The 23,071-nt window shown below is 41.6% G+C and overlaps 1 protein-coding gene across 5 annotated transcripts in view; it reads left to right on the top strand.

The window, feature by feature from the left end:
- tln2b (talin 2b) overlaps positions 1-23,071 on the top strand; it is a 76,644-nt gene that overhangs the window by 35,895 nt on the left and 17,678 nt on the right. For 3 of the 5 annotated variants that reach the window (XM_034878547.1, XM_034878546.1, XM_034878545.1), the window contains exons 7-40: positions 1,273-1,400; positions 1,712-1,775; positions 1,980-2,084; positions 3,993-4,148; positions 4,736-4,837; positions 4,954-5,030; positions 6,141-6,324; positions 6,820-6,933; positions 7,348-7,456; positions 8,061-8,269; positions 8,500-8,598; positions 9,321-9,488; positions 9,836-10,130; positions 11,414-11,580; positions 12,395-12,523; positions 13,730-13,843; positions 13,999-14,112; positions 14,232-14,366; positions 14,547-14,675; positions 14,811-14,913; positions 15,922-16,130; positions 16,562-16,681; positions 16,868-17,065; positions 17,590-17,729; positions 18,282-18,375; positions 18,858-18,947; positions 19,066-19,188; positions 19,759-19,902; positions 20,111-20,296; positions 20,417-20,557; positions 21,256-21,437; positions 22,300-22,432; positions 22,546-22,647; positions 22,771-22,941. In XM_034878547.1, the coding sequence (XP_034734438.1) occupies positions 1,273-1,400; positions 1,712-1,775; positions 1,980-2,084; positions 3,993-4,148; positions 4,736-4,837; positions 4,954-5,030; positions 6,141-6,324; positions 6,820-6,933; positions 7,348-7,456; positions 8,061-8,269; positions 8,500-8,598; positions 9,321-9,488; positions 9,836-10,130; positions 11,414-11,580; positions 12,395-12,523; positions 13,730-13,843; positions 13,999-14,112; positions 14,232-14,366; positions 14,547-14,675; positions 14,811-14,913; positions 15,922-16,130; positions 16,562-16,681; positions 16,868-17,065; positions 17,590-17,729; positions 18,282-18,375; positions 18,858-18,947; positions 19,066-19,188; positions 19,759-19,902; positions 20,111-20,296; positions 20,417-20,557; positions 21,256-21,437; positions 22,300-22,432; positions 22,546-22,647; positions 22,771-22,941 (4,734 nt within the window). The remainder of the gene's footprint in view (positions 1-1,272; positions 1,401-1,711; positions 1,776-1,979; positions 2,085-3,992; positions 4,149-4,735; positions 4,838-4,953; positions 5,031-6,140; positions 6,325-6,819; positions 6,934-7,347; positions 7,457-8,060; positions 8,270-8,499; positions 8,599-9,320; positions 9,489-9,835; positions 10,131-11,413; positions 11,581-12,394; positions 12,524-13,729; positions 13,844-13,998; positions 14,113-14,231; positions 14,367-14,546; positions 14,676-14,810; positions 14,914-15,921; positions 16,131-16,561; positions 16,682-16,867; positions 17,066-17,589; positions 17,730-18,281; positions 18,376-18,857; positions 18,948-19,065; positions 19,189-19,758; positions 19,903-20,110; positions 20,297-20,416; positions 20,558-21,255; positions 21,438-22,299; positions 22,433-22,545; positions 22,648-22,770; positions 22,942-23,071) is intronic. The other 2 variants (XM_034878549.1, XM_034878548.1) reach the window with 1 other exon arrangement.

Genomic DNA, 23,071 nt, shown 5'->3' with positions numbered 1-23,071 from the left:
CAGCTTGAGTTTCTCAAAACAGGGAAAGGCATGACCTGGTTTCTGAAACCATACTTGCATATGCAAACGCATAACCAGGATACTTCAAAAATATAATAAAAACATACTTGTGCATATAACACATTGGTATCTACAGTGTGCAATGCTCTACATATCTGTGGAAAAAAAATGGAAAGTCAAGGCAAACCTACACTGATGCTCTTGCAACCTAAATAACTGGGGCCCTTTAACCCATCAATCTTAACCAAGCAATATTTTAATTTAACATCTAGTACATCCCAATGTTCCTAGCATCGTACTTCACAATGAAAACCGTCTAGTGAATGTGTGTACCAGAGTGAATGGACTGTGTGAGGGCTAAATTTAGAGTGTCTTTTTGTGTTCAATAGGAGCTTATGTACTATACTCTACTGCGAATTGCACTGGGCTGGGGAAATGACTTGAATGTGAGTAGAGGGAGACTGTTGTCCTCATTACAACGGTAAGCTGCTGCTTAGTTTTTCATTGGTGTAATAGGACGTAAGAATAAGTCGAGTCCACACTGATATGCTAATGCTAAAAAGCACTGATGGAGCCTTTCTCACTGGCAGTGAGGCCTCTCGGCTTTTAGAGCCATTAATTTTGCAGCAGTGAACTAGAAAGAGGTAGTGAAAGAAGACACAGAGAAAGACAGGGAGAACCGACTGCCCCCTGGAGAAAACAGCCCACACTGACAACCATTTGAATGATGTCAATGAAGGCTTCTCCCTTTCCATCTACCTAAACGGTGAAGATAATGTAGACAGCCTGGCTGAAAAAGCATTGAAACAAAAGGGATGTCCCAACCGCACCAAACAGGCACAAGCCTTTTTTTGCTTGGTGAAAAAGACAAATCCAGTCATTAGGTTTCTTAACAACATATTGAGGTCCATTCTGTAATGCAGACGGGATATTGTAAAAGACTGAAGCATTTCTGTAATGTGCTGTGATGACAAAATGTAGGAGCTCGTACATTTGAAAGCCAGCTGAATGGCTACTATTGTCACAAAAATAAATCTCATTTGGTTCCCCTGTGTGGATGAGTCTCAGTGCGGATGTCCCTGCTCTAGAAATACACTTAGTCATTCACTTAGAAAACATCCTCACTGAAGCCAGTGCATTTAGAGCACACAATGAAGGGCTCATTATGGAGCTCTGTTGGGTGAATTTTGGATAATTACCATGCCTTTGTCGTTCTGTCTTGTGTTTCTGCTTCTCACCCCACCCCCCACCCCCCTATCATGTCTCCTTTAGGCTAGGGATGATATATTGAATGGATCCCACCCTGTCTCCTTTGATAAAGCCTGTGAGTTCGCAGGCATCCAGGCTCAGATCCAGTTTGGACCCCATGTGGAGCACAAACACAAGCCCGGATTCTTGGAGTAAGCTATCCTTATTATGACAATGCATTAACACCAACATTCAAAATAACTTCGTTATGGTGTGTTGTACTTTTATATGTTCATTTCACTGCTGTGCATACACAGTGGTTATCTCCTGCTTTAGTATAGGATGCTTGCTTTAGGGATTTCCTCCAGTGGAAAACTCAGGGGTGATGTTAGCCGTTACAACTGTTTTCTGATATGAAGGAAGTAGGGCAAGAATGACCTCATATGTAGAGGTATGTTAACAGAAAAGGAAATGCCTGTAGCTCAAAAGAGTAACCATGTAAAAATGCGATTTATCTCCGTAGCCTGAAGGAGTTCCTACCTAAAGAGTACATCAAGCAGAGAGGGTCCGAGAAGAAAATATTCCAAGTATGTACTTTACAGTGCTGGAAATATTAAATTAAAAAATGTGTTTGAATCTGGGTGCGGCCCATGTGAATTATAGTAATTTATTCTCATTTGAGGCATAAATTGACAAAATACAAAACATGTAGATCACCTGACGTAACATAAACAGTATATAATGATCAGTCAATCAAGGAGGTGGAGATGTAACTTCTATTGTTTGTCCAGGACCATAAAGACTGTGGGGAGCTGACGGAGATTGAGGCAAAAGTGAAGTATGTGAAGCTCGCCAGGTCCCTGCTGACATATGGAGTGTCCTTCTTTCTGGTGAAGGTAAGATCTAAAAACATGCTACTGGATAAGCTAGCAAGGTAAGAGGTAATTGGATTCGTAAGCCCAGCAGACAATATGTTCACATTCCTGCAAAAAAAATATACCAACAAAGGATAGTTGCAGTGTGCACCTTATTCTGCTGTCATCATTTGTAAAACAGATTTGCAGATCTCAGCAGTTAACTTACAGTACTTACGGAACAATGTTAACATAACTAAAGCAAACAAGGGCCATAGATATGATAACAAAACCAGGATTTCCCTTTAGTTATTACAGAGCAATATCAATTTAATGACACATCTGGTTATAGAAAACAGGCACATAATGCTTCTGTGCTGATGAGTGGCAGCTGTAATTAGAAGGCTGCTCTGAAATGCACTGTGCTGTCAAACAGGTGTGAAAGCTTGTTGAATACCACAAAACCCCATTTTCACCACAAATCAGAAGTTTTGGTGTGGAATCCTGTGCGTTTGCGGTTCGGCAACACACTCAGTGCTATAAAATACTTGTGACAATAGCAATTCTGTTCTCTTCTGGTTTGGTGAACACAAAAGTGGGATGGAAGTGCAGCATGCGAATGGGATGAAGTCGCACCAGCTGGTATTATAAAAGCTCTCTGACAGCAGCCCATTTGGTTGCGAAAAGAGGAAAAAAGGAAATGTGCAGTTGTCTGCTGGGGTCTTAATGGACGATAAATGGAATGTTTGGCCCTGGAGTTAAAGCAGACTGCAGGGTTCAGATTATCTTTGTGCGCGAGTGTGTGAATGGAAGAGTGCGTGTGCATCAACATGTACGAGGCACTGACTGCGTTCGATGAGGAGATGTAGTGATGGAGATTTCAAGACTCTTTTAAATAATTCACTCCAGCTGCACTCTTGTTCTTCTTGATGTTAGCAGAGTTCAAAGTACAGACCTTTGTTGAGGCACATCTGAGAGTTTATTATAACCTTCCATTTCTCATCTGTCAGTCTTTAATCACTGCAGGTTCTAGGTTGGCAAGCCCTCTATTGCTGTAAATTCACAGATAACGAATTTCTATACAGGGGAAGTAAAATAAGCATGTGTGTTTGGTGTAGCCTTGCATGCAGTTGTATACAATACTGTATAAAGCTTTCCTTTCTCAAGTGATTTCTTGCACAAGCAGACTTTTCCCGACAATAATCAGGGTCAAACCATTTAAAATAATATCAAACCAGTTCACCATATCAGCTACCCTCTTCAGATTAGAAAATCAAACTTCCTTCTTGTATATAGGCTTTGATTATTCTGACATTCAAGTATTGTAGTCTACAATGGAAGTTTTTAATAACCCTTTGTATGAACATACCATTAACATTGGGATAATGTTATCTGTCCTTGTGTTTAAGAGCTTTGAACCTAGAAGCCAATCTACTTATTGGCCTTTGTGTTATTCTCGGAGCTCTCTGTGATAAGAGAAAACAATAGCCCGGAGACATAAAAAGTACGTATTTTGAACGCCCCCCGACTCTACAAACCGCTAATTTTTGTGTCATCCTATGCACCCCTGGAGGGGAGCCAAGTGTAGGCTCAGTCTCTGAAGTGAGCTGTAATAGATTTTCAGTGGGCAGAGAGTGGAGACACCAGAGCTTCTCAGGCAGAGAGCTAGTGGAAGCACCATGCTGGTGTGCTAACAGTGACCAAACCCTGTGGAGACCCTACTCAATAAAGCAGCAGTTAAACAAGGCTGAACTCTGCTGGGTCAGTACACAGCTGCTATTCTTCCTCCATTCGGGGCTTTAAGCCATGGACACAGCCACACAGGACACAGCGTGTGTATTACAGCAGCACCAGCAGAATAGCGAACGATTTTGCGTTCGGACCTTGAATGAATCATCTGTGTAGGTGTTTAGCATCGACGTAAATGTTGTCTGTTTTCCTATCTGACAGGAAAAGATGAAGGGTAAAAATAAGTTGGTCCCGCGGCTGCTGGGGATAACTAAAGAGTCAGTGATGCGGGTGGAAGAGAAGACGAAGGAGGTAGTGCAGGAGTGGCCTCTGACAACTGTCAAGCGATGGGCTGCCTCCCCCAAGAGCTTTACCCTGGTATTGTGTGACTCTCTTCATCAAGTCTTCAACATTACTAACACACTCCTACTGTAATCATATGCACCTATATCAGTCATTCTGTGAACAGTCTGATTAACACTGTTCTGCATCACATATTCAAGCTTTCCCCCGAGTTTTCATTTCCCATTAAAAACAGCATCCTGAAAATTGTTGAGACCTCAGACTGCAATATTGAATGTTTTCAGCTTGCTAGCCAACTATATCATCTAAATTAACAATACATGCCCAGGGAAGAATGTGCAGAATTTAAACATATTATTTTTCTGAAAACCAGCTACTTGGCAACTTGGCTTCTGTTTTCCTCCCATATTGTAAAGGAGCACTCCATTAAAAGATTAATAGATTATGCAAATAAAAAATGTATATTTGACAGCATTGATTTAATCTAAAAAGATTGCGTTTCTTTAGAATGCTTTGAAGTGAGCAGTTTTGGGATTCACAATTTTTTTAAATCAGCATTTTTAAAAAATGGGATGCGCAATAGAAGCTTATTAGGTATAGAATGCTTATGCAGTGCCGGATAGATTGTCCTGAATCTCTGCTTTCTTTAATGCAATACAAAGGATTTCGGAGAGTACCAGGAGAGTTATTACTCTGTTCAGACTACAGAGGGAGAGCAGATATCCCAACTTATTGCTGGATATATTGATATCATTCTTAAGAAGGCAAGTATTTTTAAAATTGAATGCAAAAACTCCAATGAATAAAAAATACATATAATTCAGGAATCCTCAGTCAGCCCACATTGTTGACTGAGATGTCTTTTGCCTTTTTACTACAGAAGCAGAGTAAGGATCGTTTTGGCCTTGAGGGAGATGAGGAATCCACCATGCTGGAGGAATCAGTGTCCCCTAAGAAGTGAGTAGTGCTCATGTATTATCCACTGCAAGAGAATGTTGACCATTCTGATTCAGCGAACACAGTCTAGTTACTCTTCATGAATCCAAACCTCACTGTTTAATTGTGCATGTAATTACATTTCTGCCAGCATAGCACACTAGCCCAAGAGATGTAATGTTAGAATTAAACACAGATGTAATGTTTGAATTAAACACAAAAACAGCACTTTGAATTTCAAAATAAAAGTAAGTAGTATTTTTCCTTGTGTAAACCTACACACAAAACCTGCCTCAAAGTGAAGACACAAAATGTTCATCTTATGTCCGAAAAGAAAGCTGAGTCATTCAGGAGTTATATGTATATCTGTGATGTCTTATTTTAAGATATATCTTATATCAAGATATCACAGAGATTAAATTATCATCTTGTTGAAAGCTGTTTTATTCAGTAATTCTTATCTCCCAGATGGTTGCCATCTCTCCTGATTTTCCTATGTAACTTTGTAACTGATGGAAATGAAGGTAATGTTGATGGACTACGGCTCTATCACACAGAGCTTGAGAATTTGTTGTTACTGGAAATCTACATGGCTCTTGGTGAAACCACTCTCTGGCAGAATGGTGCATCATATTCCTGCTGCTTATGGACCAATTGACTCATGTTGTGGTTCTCAGTACTCAAAACATAATTGCTGCCTCTCCAAACAAGCCATAATTAACCAATGGAGTCAGGAGCATCTGTTGAGCTGGGCAGGAAAACAGACATTTTTTTTTTCAGTACAATATTTTTTCTGACAATGCCTACTCACTGTGGGAACAGTTGTTAGCGTGATCATTGTTTTAATTATAATTTTGTAATTTTTCATCATCTAAATTAGATACAGTTGCGTTATCTTCTGGGACAATTATCTGAATTTAAAGATACACTCACAATTAACACAAAGGAAAATAGTCCACTCTAGAACATCTTCGTAAGTCAAAACAAGCAGTATTTTATGTCACTGTATTGTTCTGATCTTTTCACTACACACTTGCTTTTATTAGGATTCTAAGTTCCAAGTTGCATCCTGGGCATGTATGCTGAAAATACATGCACACCAAAACAATGTCTCTTTTTCTCCTGTACAAGGTCCACAATTTTGCAGCAGCAGTTCAATCGAGTGGGTCGTGTGGAGCATGGCTCAGTAGCACTTCCAGGTATAATTCGGTCTGGGTCTATTGCCGGTCCTGACACCTTTAACGTGGGTACTATGCCCTCTGCCCAGCAGCAAATAACCACAGGGCAGATGCACAGAGGACACATGCCCCCACTGGTGAGTAAAATCATTGCCACTTGTAACCAAACATGGTGTCCTGGACAAATGTCTTATTCACTACCTTTTCACATTAATTGGCAACAGACAACGTTGGGCCAATCTGAATGATTAAAAATACTGTGTGTAAGTTGAAAAAATAGATAAATTATGTAGCACCCCCGCTGTGCTTGGTTTTCAACTGTATAAAAAAAATCATAACACACAGTGTCAAACTACATTGTGTAACATCATGTAAATCTCATCTGTGGCATTTGAAACATAGCTTGTGGTCCCTGCTGTCAACAATGAACCACAATGAACAATATGAAGAAAGCTGTGTGTGAGATAGGGAGTGAAACGTATGTCATATTCACAATTGAAGCCCATCTGTCTCCTGCAGTTTATAGACATTAGATTGCAAGACAGTTTGGCAACCACATACAATACACATTGTGTATTTAGATTGCTTTTGTCATTTGCACTCTGTGTGTCTCTGTTGTTTGTTATTGTCAGAGTCTAGCCCAGCAGGCCCTGATGGGGACCATCAACAGCAGTATGCAGGCTGTGCAGCAGGCTCAGGCTGACCTGGGATATGTAGATAATCTGCCTCCATTGGGCCATGACCTGGTAAATCTCCTTCCCATTTACTAAAGTTTTGAGAGCTATTTTAGAATAGATGCAGCATGGAGCATGACTTCACATCCACTCCTTCACAGCAGCTCCTTGAGCTCCCTTTTTAACATTCATGAATGAGTGATTTCTGATGTTGCAGCCCCAGGTAAGCAGCCTTATGCCCTGCAATGTCAAATTAGATAGAATTAAACAGTCAAATCACATCCAAGTCCATCATATTTCACAAATATAATTGGGATACAGAACTGACTGTAAATATGGAGGCGGCATTTAATGCTTGGGTGCTTTCAAAGCCGTAGGTGTTGTGCAGCCCTAATCCTTAAATCCTGCACAAGAAAGTTTATACGAGCTGAAAGTCACCCACTGTGATGAAAGCCAATAGCTCTCCTTTTCCTCCTCCACCTAAAGGCATCCAGGGTTTGGGTTCAGAACAAAGTGGATGAATCCAAACATGAAATCCACTCTCAGGTTGATGCGATCACCGCTGGAACAGCATCTGTGGTTAATCTTACTGCAGGTCAGTGCCCAGGAGAATACTGTATACTTCAGTATTAATCTATTTCTACACCTGAAAAAGCTGCGCTGGACAAAGATCTAAGGAAATATTGTTTATCTTAACATTACTGTAACCCCAAGGTGTGAATCAATAACAATGTTTTTCTAAGTTAGTGTAAGGCCCTTAATGATGATGATCTTTTAAAAAGTGTATTTCTATTTCTATTTTTTTCCTGATAGATATTTCTCCTGATGAATAAATCTTGAACTTGTTGAAACTCAACTCACGGTGTCTCTCACTGTTCCCCTTGATGCTTGGCGTAATGCCAATCAAGTTCCTGCCAGTGTTTTGCAGGGTTTTCATTTTACCTTGCCATCTGTTTGCTTGCTATTATACTCCCTCCACTAGCTAATACAAAGTGTTCTTCTTCATTGCCACTTCATCAATGTGCTCATTTCTGTGGAACCATCACAAATATGCTCTAATTACCATACTGATGTGTCTGTTACAGCGTATGAAACACAAGCTGCCCCGTGGATTAGCTAAATCAATGTGACAGCATGACAACAAATTAAGATGCACAGCAGAGGTGTAGTTTGTAATGATGGCGGTCCATCCTTCACAGGTGAGCCCACAGAAACCGATTACACAGCGGTGGGCTGCGCCATCACCACCATCTCCTCCAACCTCACGGAAATGTCCAAGGGTGTCAAGCTGCTTGCGGCATTAATGGACGATGAGGTGGGCAGTGGACACAAGCTCATGGGCGCTGCCAGGATGCTGGCAGGAGCTGTGTCAGACCTGCTCAGATCTGTTGAGCCTGCAGCTGCTGAGGTGAGACACCCACTGATAATTGTACTGACTTGGACTGCATCCTCCACTGTAGTCACAAAGCCACATACTGTGTTGAACGCCGTGTTTTGATTTTTATCAGTGTCCCAGTGAAGATGAAGATATTCTGGGATGAGTTTTGATCTAGAAGCATGTTTTACATAATTCATGTAGGCATGTGTGAGAACAGGCCAGGCCAGAGTAATGAATGTGATGATGTCATTCTTGTGCAGCCCAGACAGACGGTGCTGACTGCAGCAGGAAGCATCGGACAAGCCAGCGGGGACATGCTCCGTCACATGGGGGAGGGCGAGACCGATGAGAAGTTCCAGGTTGGATGCTACCCACTCACTTTTCCTATGACACTGCTGGCCAAACAGGAAGACACACACATGCTCTCAGCCCCCCTTTAAAAAAATAACAATACACACTCAAGTAATCACATCAGGCGTTATTATTAGACACAGATCACTTTATGGGGAATATGTAACAAAATGTGAGAAGGAGAGCTTTTAGTAGTAACACGACAATATTGTCTCAGACATCCAGTTACACAAGGTTGTGTTGTAGCATTCACTGTAGCTGTGTCATTTAAACTTTTTAATTGAAATTAATTTGCCTCCCAAATACACATCTTTTAGCTCCTAGGTGTCTTCTCGTGGCTTGGATCACACTTTCTGTAGTAACTTTCTTGTAGTAATAGTATTAGTTATCCCTGAAGAAAAGGGCTTATGTATCATCCATATTCTTAGTCTCATGGACTTTGAACCATAGTCTTCTACCACACGAAGCTCAATGTAGGTTTTGATCAAATTGATTTCATATTTAACATATATTATTGATTTTCCACCTCCTAAAATTCATAATCACTATCTGTGATAGTGATATCTGTGTTGTAATTTTACTGCTGTTATTCTTTGTGCTTTAGATTTCCAGTATTCACACTATGTCAACTGGACAAAATGTGTTAAAAACATTTACTCTCCTTCTCCCCTTCACTCACATTTGCGCAGCTGTGCTGTTTTAGTGAAAAACATTGATTAATATGTTGCAGGACACGCTGATGAATCTGGCCAAAGCAGTGGCCAATGCAGCTGCTATGTTAGTCCTGAAGGCCAAGAACGTGGCCCAGGTGGCCGAAGACACCATATTGCAGAACCGGGTGATCGCAGCTGCCACTCAGTGTGCCCTGTCCACCTCACAGCTGGTAGCCTGTACCAAGGTACTGATCTTAAACTTGTCATCTACCCTGGGACCTACCCACAGGCAAGAAATCATCAAATAGGATGTAAGACGCTCACTGTTGCAGCTTTTGTTATACTATGGAGATATGGAATTTTAAACTTTTTTAAATTAAAAAACAGGTCTTTGTATCTTAGCTTTTACAAAATAAGTGACTCTTACATCAGAAACTAATAAATAACAATTTATTGTTTCATTTTAAAGGCCTGCATTCTTGTACTTGTTACATCAAAGAGGAATTAATTTGATATAGTCTGTCTAATATCCTAATAGTCTGCAACTTATGTAATTTCTCTGAGTTTCTGCTAATAACTGTTTGTGGTGCAGGTAGTGAGCCCAACCATCAGCTCCCCAGTGTGTCAGGAGCAGCTTGTCGAGGCCGGGAAGTTGGTGGACCGCTCTGTGGAAACCTGCGTCAAGGCTTGCCGCTCGGCTAGCGACGACAGCGAGCTGCTGAAGCAAGTCGGGGCAGCAGCAGGTGTGGTGAGCCAGGCCCTCAGCGACCTGCTGCAGCATGTCCGCCACTATGCCAGCTGCGGAGAGCCCATCGGGCGGTACGACCAGGCCACAGACACCATCATGAACGTGACAGAAAACATTTTCACTTCTATGGGTGATGCTGGTGAGTACAAAAGAAATACTCAAGGTCAGAGAATGGTGAGGGTGAAGTCCAGTTAGTCTTTCAATTAAAGTTTTATGGTGTTTTTTTTAGTTTCTCCTTACTCACAACAGTAACAAATATACAATCAGGTGAGCTCTAATGAAGACTGGCTTTGACTTGTTCTCATGTGTTTTGAGCACATAAGAGTGCCTTAAAACATTGTCCATAATTGTGTCCATGTTAAGTGATCTAAAAAAATCCTGTGAAAACATCGTCAACGCAATTTGTTATGGGTTGAGCCATGAGGCTGAACATTTTTCCAACCAAGCCAATTGTCAAGGGATTGTATGAAACATGTCATCTAAAACCACTATGGAGCTCTAAATCTGGTTTTAATCAGCATCAGGGAGGCTTTCAAACTTAAAAAGAAACACATGATCAGGGCATTTTTGGTAGGACAAACTTTTTACCTTCTATAAATCAACAAAAAAGAGAAAATAGAATAGCAATAGATCAGTATTCAGTGACTAGAGTCCGTTCTACAGATGTGTATGTGTACGTGTATTGGTTGATTCACACGGCCAATGGATGTAGGTTGTAAGGCACATAGAAGTCTTCACAGACTTCTTTGGGTGGGTTATTTTGAGCTGGAGGTGGGTGTATGGGAAACACAGCTTTTTATAGGTGTGTGAAGAGGTGTTACATATATTCCAAAGACTTTGATTTGCAAGAGAGAGGATGACTCACTAGAAACCTTCAGCTATAAAAGTTCATTAAGGTAAAAAGGATGGGACCAAGCAACACTAGCACACTTATATAAATGTCTCAGTGATGCAGGCAAAGGTTGGGTGATATGATGAAATATAAAACACATATACCATAAGATGATATTACTTTGTCATCAATCTTATATTAATTAGTAAATCCCATTAGAATAATTCATATTTTTTAATATCTCTGGTTGTATAAAGTGTACAGGATTTTTGCATTATTACATGATTGCCACCCGATTAAATGGGTCTGCCAAAAAAAAGATATTTCCATTGGTTATTTTATCTCTAGTGTCTCAACTAAATATGCAGAAAATATTATAACTAAATGGAGGATGACAAATTTGAAGCGTAAAGGTCATTTTCAAAATGTTCTGGCTGTTGAAATGGATACAAATCTACAACAATCTGCACAACAAACAGACCTCATTAAAAACAAAAACAAATGCACATTGACAGAGACTCCAAATCAGCTTTGCTATTCTGGTTGTGTGGGGCATCTGCCTTTTACTTACTCTCTGTATATGTGAACAGGCGAGATGGTGCGTCAGGCCAGGGTGTTAGCCCAGGCCACCTCTGACTTGGTCAATGCCATGAGATCTGATGCCGAGGCAGAAGTTGATGTTGACAATTCCAAGAAATTGCTGGCTGCAGCCAAACTGCTGGCTGACGCCACAGCTCGGATGGTGGAGGCTGCTAAGGTAAGACTGTACTCTCACAATGTAATGCAATATATATTGTCGACGATTTGCCTCAACTTAATTAACCTCATTTTATAGCTTTCTGTCATTATTACATTATATTTTCTTAACTATAGTTTTATTAGTGCTTTATTTCAAATTAATATTTAAGAGTTAGTAGTTAGTTTCACCCCAATGTAAACTATCAGTTTGATCCACAACTGCTGATATTGTGCATTCTATTTAGTTTTTCTCGTTTTCTATTAGCACTGTCATTGGGCTCTTTCATGTCTAATGTCATACTGAATGTGTAAAAAGATGAACTGAACTAAATTGCTTTTGTTTGATAGAATACACATTTTGGCATTACTGTATGCTCAGCTACCAGCATCAATGCACATCCAAAATAAAAGGGTGCAGCATCAGTGGCTCTTAATAAGCCCCTGGCACTGTCGAGCAGGATACTATGACTATGAAATACCCAGGCAAGTGAAATGCTGCCTATGGCAAATGAGATGTTTTTGATCTGTGACACATTAATCACCCCATCACTGCCATCATCAAAGAGGAAGTGGGAATCAGGCATTAACGGTTTCCTTGGAAACTGCCAGAGAGCAGTCAGAGCTAAATACGTATTTGCATCTATTGCACAATGTGTGTAACTAGAGTTGATAAACTTTCGTTGCTGAGGTCTGATATATATTGTTATATACTGCATGTATGTGTCATGGCCATGTGTTGATGTGTGTGTGTGTGTGTGTGTGTGTGTGTGTGTGTGTGTGTGTGTGTGTGTGTGTGTGTGTGTGTGTGTGTGTGTGTGTGTGTGTACTCTCAGGGGGCGGCTGCTTACCCAGAGAATGAGGACCAGCAGCAGAGGCTCCGAGAGGCAGCTGAGGGGCTACGTGTGGCCACTAATGCTGCGGCTCAGAACGCGATAAAGAAAAAACTAGTCAACAGGCTGGAGGTGAGGAAGTGAAGTCATCGTGTTCTCTTTGTGTTGTTTGAACTTGATCAAAACAGAACACTCCTCCTCATTTCTCCCGACAAGCAAAGATGTCACGTAAATATCTCTTTTCCCCCATTTTGTTTTGATCGCTTTAGAATAAACATAGTCAAAATAAAAGGAGAGTTTGAACATTAGGCTAAAGGAAACGCATGTCAGAGTGCAAATTAAGAAATGCCTAAGCAGTCATTTGTATGAATACGGTCCATTTGCTATATTTGCCTGTGTTATTTCTCTTTTCCCACAGCAGTGAGCTATAAATCCCATTAGAGCTTTGAATGAGCTATCGGAGTATAAAGATTTGTGTTTAGCCCTTGTTATCAGTTTGCCCCTAATGACTAGCCCTTCTCCGCTCAAGAGCGCCCACTGTTCAATTTCCTAGGCACATAAACTACGCATTACCCAGGGCTGGGATCAGCCTGCTATCAGACACATATCTGAGTCCGCCTCCTTGCCTCAGATGGTTACATTTTTGGTGCTAATGGCATGCTCTGTCAAGGAAATGTGTGAGCTAATGAAGACAATTGAAGTGTCATGATTCTGCTACAATTATCAAAGTCACACCTTAAGATCTCATTAAGCCTACCTGTTGTCTCCTGACACTGTCATTCAACTGCTGTGCAGATTTGCACATGCTTTTCTTTGGAAGTAAATAGGAATAAAATTATAGAAAGGACGCTACACCATAGGTAGAAAATTCTACTCACACCTATTATGTCAACTCTACATTCAGTTCAGTCTTGTTTTTCTCTTTCAGTATAATATCATGTAATCTGGCTCTCTTTCGTCATCTTCGCCTCCTTATCCGCTCAACAGGGGATGTGTTCTCTCTCTGTTTTCATTCTTGTCATTGCTTCAAAGCTAGTCTTGTGTCTGTGATTTAATGTGAGCTAAACAGTATGTTTTCAGTGCTTTAGTTTTGGAAACATAGCAAGAGGAAAGCAATGCTGATCATCCCATGAAATAAAGATTTAATACTGCAATTCAATTTCCCTCTTCATACAGAATGTTTGTTTTGTGGCCCCTCTTAGTTTGATTAGAACAACTCTGTCTGAGTGCAGATCATGACAGCTTAATACCCCATAGAGCGAAAGGGAATGTTACTCTCAGCTAGGCGCCACTCTCTTACTTTAGCCTAAATGATTTCCGTTTGGATCTTCTGAACAGATAGCTGCTAAGCAGGCAGCGGCTGCTGCTACTCAGACCATCGCAGCTGCACAAAATGCTGCTGCTTCCAACAAAAATACCGTCTCACACCAACAGCTAGTACACAGCTGCAAGGTATGATTGTCTACTCTTGTTAGGGATGCAGTAAAACAATGTCAAATAATGTACTACAAAAGTAAATCCTTACAATGCATATTACACTCAACGCCTTTCTCTTTCAAACAGTATGATGTGGAGATTAGCAATCATTGTTGGTGTGTTCAATGCAGGCAGTAGCAGATAGCATTCCCCAGTTGGTGCAGGGGATGAGGAGCAGCCAGGCCCAGCCCGAGGAGCTTGGTGCCCAGCTTGCCCTCATCATGGCCAGCCAGAGCTTCTTACAGGTCAGACCTTTTGTCGTGAAACAGTCAGCAATTATCAAACTCTCTGTCATTAGGTACACATGCCACTGCTCCTTTTGGGCTTATGAATTTGTTGTTGTTTTTCTGTCACCATCGCTCAGCCTGGAAGTAAGATGGTGACGTCTGCAAAATCAGCAGTTCCAACAGTGGCTGACCAGGCAGCTGGAATGCAACTAGGCCAGTGTGCCAAGAACTTGGCTACCTGCCTGGCTGAGCTCAGGACGGCCACCTTGAAGGTATCTATACATAACACTGTTAGGAATAGCAGGTGTTGAGTCATCTTAATGATGCAGGAAATGTGTCTCTATCTTCTCCATTCAAGCACAACATATACAGTAGGCCGACACCCTGGCTGTGCTCCATAGTGGCTGGCTGCGTGCCTGTGAGTAAAATGTATCTGTGTGTGTCGTTTGAAGGCCCATGAAGCCTGTGGTCCTTTGGAGATCGATTCAGCCCTCAAAACTGTACAGACGCTGAAGAGTGAGCTTCAGGATGCGAAGATGTCCGTCATTGACAGCCAACTTAAACCTCTTCCTGGGGAAACGGTCAGTACATAGCAAAATCTGCTGTGAAGTTCAATTGAAACATATTGTAGATATTCAATGTAGACATACTTACATGATGAGAAAATCCCAACTGTGGATCAAATGGTTTATTTGTGTGTTCCTTCTCTCCCACAGCTGGAGAAGTGTGCTCAGGATTTAGGAAGTACATCTAAGGCTGTGGGCTCCTCAATGGCCCAGTTGCTGACATGTGCTGCACAGGGCAATGAGCATTATACAGGTAAGAGGAGTGTATTCTACACAAATTGCACCTCTCAAAAGCCTAAGTAGCCGCTTATTTAAAAAATGTACTTCTGTCTAGTGTAGTTTCTAGAATAGATAGATTTAATAAATATTTTTGGATTGCTGGATGCATTTTTTTAATGAAAAAGGTTGTTTCTTTAAACTGTGCCAAGTGGGAGTGGGAGGATAAAGCAGGCAGAGATTTTACAACTCCTTTAATTGTGCTATCACGATTGCTTTCAACTTTACCCTTTGAATCAAACATGGCTTGGCAGTTCTGCTGTAAATTCTGGTCTGATTGAGGATCTTAGGGGAGGAGAGATGAAGACAGATAGAGAAAAGTATGTCTAACAATGAATGCTCCAAGGTGGCACTTAATGCTGTGTTGCCCACGGTACTCCTCGCTACTCATTAATTTCATCAGATTTAACATTCCATCAGCAAATGGCTCCACCTGGCTGGTTAATGCAATTTGATGCAATTTGATGCTTTTGGCTCTGTGTATAATAAGTTAAGGGCACCTCCCATATGGAGACATGTTTATTACATAAACTCATTTATTTAAACAATGAGAGCATTTGAGTATTACACTGTGTTCTCTGTGTGGTACGGCTAGCCCCTGCCAGGTGATTTACACAATGCGATTAAAATTGTAGTAAAGACAGGAACTACACATACCTCTCAGTTTGTTTTGCGTAAACAGTACTGCTGCAAAGTAAAACTAATGAGATTGAGTTTAATGTTAAGTAAAATGTAATTGTCAATTTCTACAGAAACACGGTTACTTACTCTCACTGCATAACAATGTGCAACACCAGAAAATGTGAACATCTTATTTCATTTATATCTGTGCAATATCATCCATAGTTCAGGTTGTAGTTTCCCTTTCTGGTATTTACTGATGCTGCTGTTACACTGATATTTTTTCGTTGTGTCATAATATTCTCTTTGTCTCTATGATCATAATGATTCATCTTCATTTCAATGTGTGGCTGGTTGTTTGCAGGTGTGGCTTCCAGAGAAACAGCACAGGCTTTAAGAACATTGGCTCAAGCAGCCAGAGGTGTAGCAGCCAGCACCAAAGAGCCTCAGGCTGCAGCTGCGATGCTGGATTCAGCCCAGTTTGTCATGGAGGGCTCAGCCATGCTGATCCATGAAGCCCATCAGGCCCTGGTTCATCCAGGAGATGCTGAGAGTCAACAGAGGCTGGCACAGGTAGCATAGCTCCCAGTATTATACACCTCAGAGACAGTGATATTAGTCAAGCGATCACATTGTTCCTCAGGCCCCTCTCTCTTTCTCTCCTCTGCTGATTTGTAAACATTTCTCCTCTCCATAACAATCAACCCCTCTAAGCGTTGCTATTTTCTCTCTGCTCGGTCTCTTGCCTGGTATTCCTCTCTCAGGAATGCCGGAGTAAAACTGCTCATTCTCCTGCAGCCCTTCAGGGGATAAACATATTGTTTGGCATATATCTGTGACAGCAGCATAAATTAGTGACACGGATTACTCTGCACCGCTGTGAGCCCAATTTGCATTTGAGATGTTTGTCCCCTTATACATTTGCTCTGGGACTTTGTGTTGTGTACCACATTGTTAGAATGACTAATGGCAGTCCAGTGACAGAGCTTTGCGCTGTGTTTCAGGTGGCCAAAGCAGTGTCGCACTCCCTGAATAACTGCGTAAATTGCCTGCCAGGTCAGAAGGATGTTGACATGGCCCTTAGGAGCATTGGTGAGGCCAGCAAGAAGCTGCTGGTGGACATTGTGAGTCCCAAATTTACTTGGGGATTACTTGACATTTAGTGGATTTGTATTTACACAAAACATCTGTACTTAACACATACGTTACAACATCACGTCATTCTGGAACAGGTTATTGTCATTTGACTTGATTTTTGATAGTCTGTGTACTACACTACGCTTTAATTGATGTGTGTCCTGTCTTTGAAGCTCCCTCCCTGCAGTAAGACATTCCAGGAGGCCCAGGGTGAACTGAACCACACAGCTGCTGAACTCAACCACTCTGCAGGCGAGGTCGTCCACTCCTCTCGTGGAACAAGCAGCCAGCTGGCTGCGGCCTCAGGGAAGTTCAGCCAAGACTTTGATGAGTTTCTGGATGCTGGCATTGAGATGGCAGGACACACCCAAGTAGGTTTAATGATCATACAACCCCCTCCACACTCCATTTAAACAGGTAAATGGTAATCTACTGTCCCCAGTATTTAATACACAGAAAGGAGCATTGAATCCGTTGATGGACAAAAGAAAAGATTTAAACGCTAAGTGGACGAGGCATATTCTTGTGTCACTTTATTACCTAAGCTATTTAAATCATGTGTTAATTAGACCTTATCGTCCAATTTACTTAGGCACATGATTGTGACCAAGAGCGCTAACACAGTCAGATGTAATGAGATCTTGTGACGTTCTGGTTATTTTGTTCATTAATTTGGAAAGATCATCTGGGATTGGAGTTGATGTAGCATGACACCCAAGCTTTAATCAGGCTCAAAGAGACCTGCTGAGTGAGGAAAAGAGGTTATAGGGGGTAGGGATACGTTAAATAAAAATGTTTTAATGCGTTAACCCTTGACAACTGTTGCCAACACAATTCATTCTCTAAATCCATCTTAACAATCACCTGCATATTTTTTTGTTCCTTGCCTGTGCAGAGCCAGGAGGACCAGATCCAAGTCATTGGTAATCTGAAGAACATATCCATGGCGTCCAGTAAGTTGCTGCTGGCTGCCAAGTCTCTGTCTGTGGATCCAGGCGCAGCCAATGCTAAGAATCTCCTAGCTGTGGCAGCAAGGTGCGATAAAATGCAGAGTGCCTGATATGTATCAGACATTCTCTTTATTTTTTCTTTTCATGAATGCCATACAATAATTTCTGATAAACTACACAAGGTTGTCCTAAATATGAATTCAAGTCCTTATTCAAGCATGTAGTAAGATATGAAAAATTCAAATTTTATACTTAAATGTCATAAAACTTCTCCCTGCTGCATCTGTATGCCTTTCACAAGCTGTATCTACTCGGCATTGCTTGAGGGAGTATGAAGTGAGAAGCCAACAGCTGGTCCCGCAGGGCTTTAGGCCCGACTGACTTCTCTCTGTCTAATTAGGAAGATGGAAGCTTTGGCCAGGGCCTGTCTGTGCTCAGCAAGGCTGAACACCAGCTCAAGACAATCTCGGCACTCCTGTGCAGGGTGTTAGCCTATCGCAGTGAGAGGCCAGCAGTGCCATGCTTGAATAGGGGAGTTAAAAGCATGTGTGAGTGAGTGTGAGTGAAGCCAAGCTGTGTGTGCATGCAGAGGACACGTGAGAGCTAAAAAGCCTGTGTGGCTGCCTGTGTGTTTCAGGGCAGTGACAGAGAGTATTAACCAGCTGATCACGCTCTGTACACAGCAAGCAGCAGGACAAAAAGAGTGTGACAACGCCTTGAGGGAATTGGAGGTAGCGGTCCTCACACACACAGTACCACACACAGACTCTTATTCTTTTTAGGCCTGTTTTCTGTTGCCTGTACACGCCTGTATGTTTTTAATCAGGAAAACTACATGCATTTGTTCACCCTTTCCTTACACCTATTTTACATTTAATTACTACCATAGAGCCATTAATTATAGTCGTACATTAAATTTGGAACTATAGTACTTTGTAAGTGCATTAGTGACACTTGATAAACCTGAGCATTTTTTCTATACTGAAGCCTACATTTACGTATACTAAAGTACCTGAAGATGACAATCCTGCTCTGCATTTTAAATGTTGATTATCAATATGTATCATGGCAGTATATTTTCATCAGTTTGATTTATATTTATAGTGTTTCCTTTCTCTAACTTAAGTGGCTGATAAATTGTAATATTGCAGAAGGAATGTTCAGTTGTGTGTCCATTGTAGTTTAGGTTATTATCATCTCTATCTGTGTACAGGCTGTCAGAGGGCTCCTGGATAATCCCAATGAGCCTGTCAGCGAACTCTCCTATTTTGACTGCATCGAGAGTGTCATGGAGAATTCGAAGGTACAGGCTTTCATAATAATTGCGTGAATCATATACTTTAACTGTCAGAGATATTTAAGTAGTAGGTAGCTGAAGATCTAACTTGTAAATGTCTTTCTCCATTTCCCTAATGCCTTAGGTCCTTGGAGAGTCGATGGCAGGTATTTCACAGCACTGTAAGACAGGTGATGTGCTGGCCTTCGGCGAGAGCGTGGGCGTAGCGTCCAAAGCTCTGTGTGGGCTGACAGAGGCTGCAGGACAGGTGAGATCACAGCATGGTACTAACTACTCCCTCTGAGTTACCATGCTTCTGCTTTTATCTGAGCTTTCTGCTTTCAGCACTCCTTTTTGCTTAAATTGTTTTTTTTAAATAAATGCTTAAAATGAATCTACTTACATTTTGAAAGCAAATTGTTGAGATTTTTTAAGGTTGATACACCTCTTTTAAACAAAAAATAAATAAAAGGAATCCATAAATGGAATCCATTCATAATAAATGGCATTCTGACTTGCGCAGTACACTTGGCCATGATAGTGACCTAGGTTTTTTTGGAGGTTTTACAGACTCCCATCCCTAAATTTGTAAAATAACACCCTAACCTCCATGCAAAATTCAGTTCACCTTGTCTGAAAATGGGCAAACTCTGACAAGTATTGTGTTCCCTCTGCAGCAAGCTCCCCTGGTATGCGCAATGTATACAATATGTAGCTATTCATATACCTATGTAAGTCAGAGAACATGGACCACAAGGGGGGATCATGGAGGACAATATAGAACCTATTTGGTGGCAAACTAATCCATTAATTTATAACTTTGTTTTTTGCCCTGCAGGCCTTATATCTTGTAGGAGTGTCTGATCCAAATAGTCAGTCAGGCCATGAGGGACTGGTGGATCCCATCCAGCTTGCAAGGGCCCACCAGGCTATACAGATGGCTTGTCAGAACTTAGTGGACCCAGCTAGTAGTCCCTCACAGGTAAGAAGGTCCATGTGGGCCTTGAAAACATTACAGGTCCATTATCTTTTCTACGGGTACTATACTTTGGACAGTAGTGTATAGATATCTTGTGACTGTCATTAAATGTTTAAAAACCTAAAATCGACCTGAATGTTGTCTATAATTTACTCTACACACCCTAGCAGAATGCTTCATTTCAACTCTGATTCATGTCTTTGTTTGTCAGATCTTGTCTGCAGCAACAATTGTAGCCAAGCACACCTCCGCTCTCTGTAACGCCTGCCGCCTTGCTTCCTCCAAAACCTCTAACCCTGTGGCTAGGAGACAGTTTGTCCAGTCAGCCAAAGAGGTGGCCAACACCACAGCCAACCTTGTTAAAACCATCAAGGTCAACTCCCCAACTGATCAAAACGTTGAGTGTAAATTTGTTACAGAATTCGTTCGTCATGTGAGAGAAGCACTGGATGTGTGTATAATTCAGCCACAAAATGGAAAGATATATTCATATTCACATGCTGTTGTCTTGTTTCAGGCCTTAGATGGGGATTTTTCTGAAGACAACAGAAACCGATGCCGTGTTGCTACAACCCCACTCCTTGAGGCAGTAGAAAACCTGTCAATTTTTGCCAACAACCCAGAATTTGCAAGTATCCCAGCGCAAATCAGCAATGAGGTAATCATCCATTTTATTTTGTTTGCTCCGTTTGGAACATTCTTTTTCATTTTTTCCACAGTTCCTAATGATTTAGCTGAATGAAAATGAAAGGCAATCTTTCATCAGGTCCTCTGTTCTCAGAAACATCCAATTAGTCATTTTTTTCCCCCACGCATCCTACAGAGGATCTTGAAGCTACTCTTTAGAGAGATTTGACAAATCTTTTGTGACTGCACTCAATCCCTTTTAAACAGACACTTTTATATGAGCCAACACAGACAGGTTTGTACAGCGAACATGGGGGCAATCAGACCAAAGGTCCATTTTCCCCTTTTTATGTCAAGAGAAAGACAGAATTTTATTTTTCAATTTGAGTGTAACAGTTCTCACACAGTCCTCTAAAAGCTTTATGGCTGTAATCTGTTGGAGGGCAGTGTTGAACGGCACTCTTTCTCAGCACAGCTGCTCTAATCTTCAGCTTGTTAATCTAATTGTCGAGGGAGGCTTTGGCCCAGATCATAAAGACTGAAGGTGTTTTTTCCTGCATCTGTGTAAAGCGCCTTTCTAATCTCAACCCTCCCGTTGATTGCACCTTTGATCTCTCCAAGGTAGTCAAGGAATATTAACAACTCTGTCATACCATTGTGGTAAGCTCTTTGGTGTTGAGCTGCTACCTGGGCTGTTGTTTCACCTGCATTATGTTTGCATTTCCACAGGGCTCAGCTGCCCAGGAACCTATCGTGCGTTCAGCCCGCTCCATGCTCGATAGTTCAACTTACCTTTTAGAAACAGCCCGTTCGCTGGTCCTCAACCCCAAAGATCCTCCCACATGGTCCATACTGGCCGGCCACTCCAGAACAGTCTCTGACTCAATCAAAAGCCTAATCACCTCCATCAGGTTGGTAATAATCCCACCTACTGCCACATCTGTCTCTGCAGGATTATCTTGGATCAAATTTTATAATGGTTTGTTCACAGTTAGAGGAAAACATTGTTTCTGAAGCAAGAGGGCTTATTCTGTGATATCTGCTCAGCTAAGCAATAAATTGCCACATTAGTTTATATCTGCTGAGATTCCCGCTGCCTTGTAATCGATTAGTGAACACTGGTGAGATGATGAGCCATGGTGGATCTGCAGCACATAGTGCCCCAACCAATTCTGTCTTTGTCATTATCCTCCAATCAGATGCATACACAGTTCTTGCAGCAGCAAAAGTATGTATGCTTTTAAGCAATACAATAAAACGTTTATTCACTCTATTACCAAGAGTTAGATGAGAAGATTAATGTCAATCTTATGTTTGTTGCTAAATATGAAACAAAAGCATACAGATTATTTAGGCTAAGCAGTGTCTACTGGTTGCCTTGCAATATCATCCTGATGACAAGACTCCAATGCTCCCAGCCAAAAAATTATCCTGCACAAAACCCTATGTAAAACTACAACTTGTCGATTCTATGTTTCAGTTTTTCTACTGATTAAACAAACAATATAGAATGTGTTACTCAGTAAGCTTTCGAGGTGCTAGCTGTTTCCCCCTGCTCCCAGTCTTTATGCTGAGCTACGCTAATCGGCTGCAGGCTGTAACTCCATATTTTGCTTTCAGATGTGAAAGTGGTGTCAACGTCAGAAACATGCTAAAAAGTATTAACTACTTCAGTGAATTAAATGCAAATTTTGTACCATGTCTTCTCTTTTTATTTTATATTGGTTTGCATAATACTATAAAATGTATTGATGTAACATTTTCTGATTATAGGGACAAGGCACCAGGACAGAGGCAGTGTGACTATTCCATTGACAACATCAATAAGTGTATCCGGGACATTGAGCAAGCTTCCCTAGCTGCAGTTGGGCAGAGCTTGCCCTGCAGAGATGATATCTCCATGGAAGTGAGTTCAAGTACCCCATCACCTCTGTCTTGTCCGACAGAAAGAACCTAATGGAATCTGTAGTCATTCTGTTGTGACTTATACCGTAATACTCTGATGTTGTAACTCACCAGGCGCTCCAGGAGCAGCTGACATCCTCTGTGCAGGAGATTGGGCATCTGATTGATCCCGTCTCCACTGCGGCCCGAGGCGAAGCTGCGCAACTAGGACACAAGGTGATGGTCTGACCATATATCCTTTCATCCCCTCTGGATTAAGAAAGAAAACCCAATTCTCTCTATTTTCTATCTTGTAATCCAATCCTTCCTCAAACAGTTCTCTTCCACTGGTTTTCCCAGGTAACCCAGCTGGCAAGTTATTTCGATCCACTCATTGTGGCATCAGTGGGCCTGGCCTCTAAGCTGCATGATCACCAGCAGCAGATGACCATCCTAGACCAGACCAAGACCCTGTCTGAGTCTGCGCTGCAGATGCTCTATGCTGCCAAGGAAGGCGGGGGGAACCCAAAGGTACTGAGCAGTTCATATACACTCACCGGCCACTTTATTAGGTACCCCATGGTAGGAACGGGTTGGACCCCCTTTTGCCTTCAGAACTGCCTCAATTCTTCGTGGCATAGATTCAACAAGGTGCTGGAAG

Source organism: Etheostoma cragini, chromosome 8 (assembly GCF_013103735.1).
Source record: "Etheostoma cragini isolate CJK2018 chromosome 8, CSU_Ecrag_1.0, whole genome shotgun sequence".
Taxonomy (NCBI): Eukaryota; Metazoa; Chordata; class Actinopteri; order Perciformes; family Percidae; genus Etheostoma; species Etheostoma cragini.
This window is presented reverse-complemented; position numbering and strand designations above follow the sequence as displayed.